The 9,505-nt window shown below is 32.6% G+C and overlaps 1 protein-coding gene across 1 annotated transcript in view; it reads left to right on the top strand.

Moving 5' to 3' along the window:
- The window catches only part of ARID2 (AT rich interactive domain 2 (ARID, RFX-like)), a 174,049-nt gene that overhangs the window by 112,473 nt on the left and 52,071 nt on the right, over positions 1-9,505 (top strand). The window contains exons 6-10 of the mRNA XM_012638389.1: positions 5,106-5,200; positions 5,294-5,544; positions 5,881-5,977; positions 6,070-6,279; positions 7,123-7,290. Of these exons, the coding sequence (XP_012493843.1) occupies positions 5,106-5,200; positions 5,294-5,544; positions 5,881-5,977; positions 6,070-6,279; positions 7,123-7,290 (821 nt within the window). The remainder of the gene's footprint in view (positions 1-5,105; positions 5,201-5,293; positions 5,545-5,880; positions 5,978-6,069; positions 6,280-7,122; positions 7,291-9,505) is intronic.

Raw genomic sequence — 9,505 nt, 5'->3', positions numbered from 1 at the left:
TGAATTAATCCCTTCTGTTTTATCATGTTGGTTACAAATTTCAGCAGACTTGTTTTTGTGGGATTTTTGTACAGATTGGATTAAGAGTTTATTCTTCCAGTGCTGTATGGCGTTTGCCAATCATCTGAGGAGAAATCTGATCTAGAATGACTATATTAACTTCGTCATTGATTTTCTAGTTACTTGGGTAGTAAAACTAAACCCATGGAGATTGGGGAGCAGGCCAGTAGTGAAAATTTAGGGCATCATTCTTAACCGAAAACTCAGGTAGAGTCAAGCCCTTTTGTCTCCCTTTCTTTTAGGGTATTAGATCTTCAAATTTTTCACAATGCTACAGAATTGCATTTCTAATTCCCCACTTCACAAGCTGACCTTACCCCACCTATTAAAAGCACGCAATGTTTATGTATGCAGTCACAGTGGGCAGTGGGCATTGTCAGTATGATCACTGATCACATGAAATTAAGAAGATACAAATCTATTGAAGAGTAGATGACTCCTGCTGTTATATGTGTTGTCATTCATATATCTTTCTATATGCTGTATTCTTTGAGTCTAGTTTGCTGCCCTTTTTCTAACTTCTTGAGCTGGTGCTTAGATCATCATTGTTTTGTTTTCTTATATATACATTCTAATACATGCATTGAAGGCCACAGAATTCCTTCTAAGCACAACTTTAACTTTATTCTACCAGTTTTGTTATGTCATGTTTTCATTACACTCAGTTTAAATATCTTCTCATTGTTATTATGATTTTCTCTTGATATGCAGGTTTAGAGAGGAATTTTCTTAATTTACCAAATCATATGAATTCTAGTTTTCTTTTTCTTATTAATTTCTAACTGAATTGCACTGTGTTGAGAAAGAATGTACTCTGTATAATTTTAACCTTTTGAAATGTTTTCTCCCTTTATTTTTTACCCTGGCATTAGTCAGATTTTAAAACACTACTCTGCATGTATTTGAAAAGAATGTATATACTGAAGTTGAATGTAGATTTCTATATATGTCAGGCTAACACAATATTGATGTTCATATTTCCGCGTTAATACTGATATTTTTGTCTGTTTGTTCCTTCATTTCTGTAAAGAGGTATGTTAAAATCACCTAGTTTGATTGTGGATGTGACTCTTTCTCCTTTTCATTCTATAATATTGTGTTTTAATATTTTGAGACTGTGTTATTTAGTGCACACAAGTGTAGTTGTATCTTTCTGGTCAGTTGAATTTATGAGGTGTCTTTCTTTTTGCCTTGATGTATTTTTTGTCTTGCTATCAGTATAACTATATCAGCTTTCATTTGATTGGTATTTATATGATTTATATTTTACTTTCAACCTTTCTTATCCTTATATTTTACATGAGTTGTTTGTTAACAACATCTTTGGGCTTTGTTTTTTTTCTAGCATGATAAACTTTGTTTTTAAATTAGTGCATTTATTCCATTTATATTTAATATAACTTTGATGTATTTGTGTTGAAATTTACCATGTTGCTAATTTCTATATGTCCTTCCTGTTCTGGTTTTTTTTCTTCCTCCTTTCTTTTTCTGAAGTGATTTGACTGAGTATTGTTTATTATTTAATCTCTCCCCACTATTAGTTTGATGTTATATACACTTTTTCTGTTCTCTCATTTGTTTTGTTGGAGATTATATTTTGAATCCTTAATAATTTAGTAAATTAATATTTTTACCACCTGTTAGATAAGACAGGGATCCTAGAACAACTTCATCTCCATTTACTAAGTCTTGTTTTATATGCTACTTTTTTACACATTAATTTCCTCTTTGTTAGATTGTTGTGTGGTATCTGCGGGGAGTCCTGGAACCAATCCTTCACAGATACTAATGGCTGACTGTGTAAACATATATTAGACCATGTATTGTTCCATAGGTCACTGAAGCTCTAGTCACTGTTTTAGACTTTTTTTGTTTTCTGTGTATATCATTGTGGATTATTTCTATAGTTATGTTTTTATCTTCAACTAGGAAATAGTTAAGCCAATTTCATGAATTTTTTTTTCATTTTAGCTACAGATGATCCTTCAGTTACAATTGTTCTACCTACAATTTTCAACTACTATGGGTTTATTGGGGTATAAAATGCATTTTTGACTTACTTATCAGGGTATAATCCCATCATAAATTGAGGAGCATCTGTGTTATGTTTTTCAGCTCTAGAAATTCAATTTGGTTATCTTTTTATATTTTCCATTTGTTTCCTAATTATGTATATATTTTCCTTTAAATCCTTGAGCATATTTAATAACAGTTTTTAAAAAGTTCTTGTCTGTTAATTCTGTTATCTTTGTTTTTTCAGGGTCTATTTTTGCTGAAATTGATTTTTATCTTGGTTATGGGTCATGTTTCCTAGTTTCTTTGTGTGTCTAGTAACTTTTTATTAGATGTGAATGTTGTGAATATTACATTGTTGAGTGTCTGGATTTTGGTGTTTTTCTAGAACGTTGAGCTTTGCTTTAGCACACTGTTAATTGATATGTGGATTATTGTAGTAGGGTCGTTTTAAAGCTTTGTTATGACAAATGCAGTTTAGCCTTTATTCTAGGGCTACTTTATTCTTACCCCTAAAGTGTGGAATTTGAGGAATTTTTACTGAATATACTGGGTGTATACTGAGTTTTCTCTATTCTTGGAATGGTTTTATTATAGCTCCTCAGTAGTTCTCTTCGATTTTATTTATTTATTTATTTGTTTTCTTGCCTGACATTGTGGAGTTTGACCATACACATATGTAACTTACTACTTTGCAACATACTCAAGGTAGCCCTCTGCATATTCATGGAGCTCTTTCTCTGTATAGCTCCTCTTTTATTGCAAATTTGCTCTCAAATTCTATCTGCCTTAGCTTTGCTGAGCTCTGATCAGTGTCTTTAGCTAAACAATTGCTATGATCTCTTGGTTTTTATCCCCTATGTCTTAGTCTAGAAATAATGGCCAAGTAAAAGTATGGGGCAATCATTGGGTTCATCTCATTTGTTTCCTTTGTTTCAGTGATTGTCGTCTCACAGTACCTGTTTTCCAATGTCTGAAAACAATTTTTTCAAGCATGTTGGTTTATGCTAAGGTGACTACTTCAGTCTTAGTTATTCCATTACGGCCTAAACAAAAGTCTCTTCAAAGCAATTTTTTTCTAAATTTTAAATTTACTTATTATTACTCCATAATACTTTTTTTTAGTGTTTTATTCGTTAAATATTTATTTTGGCTTAACCACATTTACCTTTTTCATGTATTCTTCTTTAGTGCAGGGTTGCAGATAATGAGTTTTCTCAGTTTTTCATTTGTCATAAAATGTCTTTATTTCACCTTCATTCTTTTTTCTTTCCTCTTTTACTTTTAAATTTATCCTAACCACTGGAAGAGTAGGGATTCGTCTTCATTCTTGAACAATTTTACTGTATAAAAATTCTAGGTTGGCAGATATTTTCTTCCATCACTTTAAAAATATCCCATTGTCTTCTGGCTTCCATTATTTCTGTTACAAAGTCTGCTGCTATTTCTGTTGTCCTTTTTACGCTTCTCTATTTTTTTGTCTATCTGCGTATATGAATTTTCTCTTTGTTTTTCGGGTGTTTAATTATGATGTTCCTACACATTTTTATTTCTTTCTTGGAGTTTGTAGTATTTCTTAAATCTATAGTTTAACATCTTTCAGTTATTTTAGAAAATTATCTTCCCTTATCTCTTCACATACTGTATCTGCCCATTCTCTCTGTCGTCCTTCTGGAATTATTTGTATCTTAGAACTTTTCTATGTATGCCTCTTGTCTCACATATGCTATTTCTGTTCATCTTTTTGTCTCTTTCTACTTTAAATTTGTTATTTTTTTGCCCTCTCTTCTAATTCACTAATTCTCTTTTGAGTTGTATCTAATCAGTTCTTAAACCCATCCAGTGAGTTCTTAATTTTAGTTGTTATATTTTTCAGTTCTACAATTTCTGTTTAGTTCTTATAGTTTTCATTTCTTTACCAAAATTTTCAGTCTTTTATTTCTTTATCGACTTATTATCCATGGTCATTTTAAGTTTCTTGTCTGATAATATTTGTAATTCCTGTGATATTTAAATTCCTGTGGCCCTTTTTTCTTGGTTAGTGAACATTATCTTTTAAAAAATATGTCTAGTTCATTTTTATTGCTACCAAAAATTTTTTATGATGAGTTTTTTGCAGTGGATCCCTTTGGTGGTCTTTCATAAAGCCAAGGAACCTCTTCTCAGACTAATGATTTTAAATGTGAAGAAATTTTGATTCCAAAAAAAACCAAGTTATTTTGAAAAAATATGTATCATAATGTTTAGAAATAAAAAGTGAACTAATAGCCCATGTGCTTCTTTATTAGTACATAAGTAACAGTTAAGTGTCATAGGAAGAGTTCATTTTGTAGAGATATGTCAGTGTAAAGGCAGTTGTTTTTTAACCTGAAAAAGAATATTAAACAGTTGGGTGGAGTTTGACTCATCTCTTCCCACATATGGATCAAAAAACAATTTGTAGATATGGAATAGTGGAAAGCCACTTAAATGTCTAGATTATCAAATTAGGAACATGCAATTTCACCACTTGCTGTATTTCAGAAGTGTCTGTAAACAGGAATACTGTGATTATGTGCAATTTACAAGTGATTTTAATACTTCCCATAATTTTCAAGTACTCACTAGCATAAACACTATTTCTAGGTATTTTCTATGGCTGTAAAATGATCTGAAAATATCTGTGATTCATATTGGTAACAGTCACAGACATACTATGGTTCATTGCGTAACATTCAGATTTGAAGAAAATGCTAAAGAAATGCTTGATTTCAGTTTGAATTTAATGAGCATAATGATGTCATTTCTTCCCCATGCAAGTCCTAATTTCTTTTACAGACCTTTAGGTTTGTGGCTCCCAGTTTAAGAACTTCTGATCATAAATGATACTTTATTACATAAATATCTTGAACTATAGAAATCAAGCATTTATGTCAAAGAATTAAATCCATAGAATGTAACAATATCCACATGAACTAAAAAGAAATTAGAAATAGTACAGTTTTATATTATGTGTGAGTATTTTTAAAGTAATAGTTTTTTCAAATCATCAGAATTAAATATAGTGATTTCTCATTACAGTTTTGGAAAGACATTGTTGATGATAATGAAGTTCGTGACCTCATTTCTGACAGAAACAAGTCTCATGGTAAGTCAATGAAAGCAAAATTATTAAATAATTTTTAAGTGTCAATAATAAATGAAGTATCAATTTAAGTGAAATATGTATTTTCTGTTGTAGAAGGTACATCAGGAGAATGGATTTGGGAGTCTTTATTTCATCCACCTCGAAAGCTGGGCATTAACGATATTGAAGGACAGCGGGTACTTCAGATTGCAGTGATTTTGCGAAATCTTTCCTTTGAGGAGGGCAATGTTAAGCTCTTGGCAGCTAATCGTACCTGTCTTCGTTTCCTATTACTTTCTGCACATAGTCATTTTATTTCTTTAAGGCAATTAGGCCTTGACACATTAGGAAATATTGCAGCTGAGGTAAGCATGTGACAGTACCTTAAAATAGTTTTATAGTTAGCAACATTTATTTTAAAATTTTAGGATGTGGCATTTTATAGTTGCCATATTTATAGAATATTAAATGCTTACATATATTTTTTGTTAAAAGTGGTGGTGTAGAAACATCACACACTTTTGTGGAAAAAAGAAATATTTGAAATGATGCTTCAAACTTAGTGATGGCTAGTCTTATAATAATTACATTTTTTTAAAGATATGCAACACTGTCCTGTTCATTTTTATTAAATTTGAAATATACAACTCTGAAAGAAGCATACCTCAACAGTAGTGTTCTTTTTTTTTTTTTTTTTACAGCTTTTATTGGACCCTGTTGATTTCAAAACTACTCATCTGATGTTTCATACTGTTACAAAATGCCTAATGTCAAGGGATAGATTTTTAAAGATGAGAGGTAAGTGGTACACTTAAGTTTTTATTGTCTAAAGTGAACAAACTTTATCATTTTTTAAAAAACAAATACGTGTGTGTGTGTGTGTGTTTCAGGCATGGAAATTTTGGGAAATCTTTGCAAAGCAGAAGATAATGGTGTTTTAATTTGTGAATATGTGGATCAGGATTCATACAGAGAGATCATTTGTCATCTCACTCTACCTGATGTGCTGCTCGTAATCTCAACACTCGAGGTGCTATACATGCTCACTGAAATGGGAGATGTTGCTTGCACAAAAATTGCAAAAGTAGAAAAGAGCATAGGTAAGACTGTACGAAAAAACATTTAAATTATTTTTTTTAAGGAAAAATATTTAATATGGTGCTATACAAAAACCTTAATTGATATTTGGGGTTTTCTGTTTTATTTTGAGGAGTCATTACCCTCTCAGACATATTTGTTTACATTATTCTTTCTGCCTGTTTTAGACAAGCAAGAAACATCTATCTTATACAGACCAGGAATATGTGGCTATCAGCAGTCCTTATTTCTTCTCTTTATTCCTATTGTTATATATCACATTTGAAATTGACAAAACTTCTATGTCTGACTTCTCTCGGAGTAGGTCTTTTTGTTTCATATGGTCTGCTCCTACTATTAAACAACTAAAGCTAAGTGAAACAAGCTTCCTTCTGTTCTTAAAAGTTGCTGATATTGGTACTGTCCTTAAAAATCAATGAACTCACTTCCTTGCCGGTTTTAAACATACTTACTAAAGCATGCCATGTTAACATTTTACTCGGTGATTAAAATGATGTCTTTTTTTGGATATAAGTACTAAAATCAGAGTTAATAAAAATTGTTATTATTGAGAAATGAAGATATCACTTTCCATATCAGTGGTTCCTAAATCTGCCTACACATCGGAATCACTTTGGAAGCTTTTTAAAAATATAGATATCCAGCACCCACTCCAGAGCTATTTAATCAGTCTTCAGAGATTGAGCCTAAAAATCTTTTTTAGAGATCCGCAGGTAATTCTGATGTATAATGATTCATGGGTTGGCATTTGAGAAGTAGGATTCTGTACGACATATGTTCATCAGTGATGACATTTTTTTATAATATTATTGACTAATAACCATTGGTTTTTTAATTTATTTTAGACATGTTAGTGTGTCTGGTTTCTATGGATATTCAGATGTTTGGCCCTGATGCACTAGCTGCAGTAAAACTCGTCGAACATCCAAGTTCCAGTCATCAAGTTTTATCTGAAATTAGGCCACAAGCTATAGAGCAAGTCCAAACCCAGACCCATGTAGCATCTGCCCCAGGTTAGTGTGTTTATATGTTCATTTTCAGTATGTTTATGGGTGTGCAAGATTTAATAGTAAGGATAAATTTCAATGTGCAGTACAGGGAACTGATATTTTATAATAGAGAAGCCAAAGAAGAATTTGGATATTATCCTAATTTCTTAGATACTATATGTTTCAGGAGTAGCAGGATCAAGGTGAGCACAGAGGAAGAGTAGTATAGTAGGGAAATCCAGTTGAGAAGGATTTGGAGGAATATAGGGGATTCAGTATTTACAATTGTGAGATCAATAAGAAGTGCTCCAATGGGCTTATTATTTGTGATTTTGGTCATGGGAAAATTGACATACCAGGATTAGGTTAATCATATATTACCTTATAATTTTCTCAGGTGAGTACTAGAATACATAAATACCCCCATCACCTCTCAGTCTTGGACCCAACACTTCAGAATCAGAGCCTAGGAGCACACACACCCGCATATGTATATACACATCCAAGCATATACACTTGTACATATGCACCCCTCCTAGGGTCCCTTGGCTTAATTCTGTTTAATGCAACCGTAATTGTAGTGCAGATATACATGTCTAATGACCAGCCTTCTCTTCAGTCCTCGGACTTCTTTCTCCTGGCTCATTATGAGTCATTATTTTTATATTTTAACACTCCCAGCCTTTTTGTAGAGTGCTTTCTCTGCCTTTGTTTGTCCTAACAAACCATCTTCACCTCACTTACCCTTCTTTTTACCCTCTCACCTTCTGCTGTCCCCAAAACACCTTTCTTTCCTTGTGTTTTTTGAATGGAGGATGCTCATTTTATCAGTTGATCTCACCTCTCACATTGCAATTAATATGGTGGCTGTGTAGAGTAAATTTCTTCAACTTCTTACTCCTTCACTTACAAACTTATTAGCATCTGAACTCATTCTCCTTCAGCTTCTGCTTGTCTCAGAAAGAGATGCCAGCTTCTGAATCTGTGCTCTGAATATCAGTCTTTCCCATCTCCTTGTTCCCTTATCTTTTTTGTTGTTGTTGTTGTTCCCATATCTTAAACCTCTCTTTGTTTATTTGCTTTTTCCTTTGAGCTAGAAATATATTCAGGTCTTTGTCATCTACCTCACTATCCCCAAACCAGAAATCTCATTATTCTTCATCTTTAGCTGTCACATCCATCTGTTTACCAAGTCTTGTTGAATCTTCCTAAATAAGTCCTCTGGCCTTGTCAATTGCCAGTGCTTATGACTCAGCTCAAATTCTTATTGTATCTCTCCAGCTATCTTTTCTCCTCACATTCATTCATGGTCCCAATCTCTCTTCTGCTCCAACTCATAGTATTAAAATTATATGCTCTATTTATGCAAAGTATATAATATGTATCACATATTTCATTGATTTCCATTATGTCCTTTTGAAGTATGCGGTAGAGTTGTAGCCTATGTTCATTTAATTTACTTGAATCCACCTAACAGAAGAGGAAAAAATCACAGATGGCAAAAAATGGGTAATTCCTACTGCCAGTCTGCTCAATGAGCTTTCACCCACAGGTACTAGATGTTAAACAGAGTAGTAATGGTTTCTCAACCTTGACAAACAAATGAAACAGTTCATGTTGCCAGTGAAGTGGGTAGTGAGGATGTTTTTCCTCAGAGAAGAAACTGAAGATTAAGTTAATTGAGGGCCATAAAGAAACAGAGGATTAGACAAATAATCAGTGAATACACTGAACGGTAGTGAGCCATTTGAGAAATATGCAAAGGTGATTGTGATGAAGGCTGTATGGTTGACCTTTGACCTTAATAATTCTTTTGATCTCAAGAAATGAACCTGTACTGCCCAACTTAAGATTTGGATCTCATTTGGCAGATGGACAAATTTAAACATTTGGGAGTTTGTGGCTTATTCATTTATGTAGTAATCCATTGATATAGATGGGAATAGGCCTCTAGGGACCTAAAAGATTTAATTTTAAGCTGGAGAAACAGTTTATTATTTATGCTGTCCCTGAATGACAACTTTAAATTGTTTGATTAGTTATGGTTTGTAGTTTGTCCTCCCTTCTGCCCCCCCATAGTTTAATGTTGCACTCTTATGAAGTAGTCATCTTCAAACTTTTTCTCACTTCCCTCATGCCTGTGGAAACTTCTGTACCCTTTCACCCATTTTTAGATTGATATCTAAATTTCTTCAACATAATTTAAATAGTTGCAAAGAATGTATTTTCTTGATATATA

Source organism: Propithecus coquereli, unplaced genomic scaffold, assembly GCF_000956105.1.
Source record: "Propithecus coquereli isolate 6110/MARCELLA unplaced genomic scaffold, Pcoq_1.0 Scaffold13, whole genome shotgun sequence".
NCBI classification, from domain to species: Eukaryota; Metazoa; Chordata; class Mammalia; order Primates; family Indriidae; genus Propithecus; species Propithecus coquereli.
Note: the sequence above shows the minus strand (reverse complement) of the source record. Positions and strands in the feature narration are given on the sequence as shown.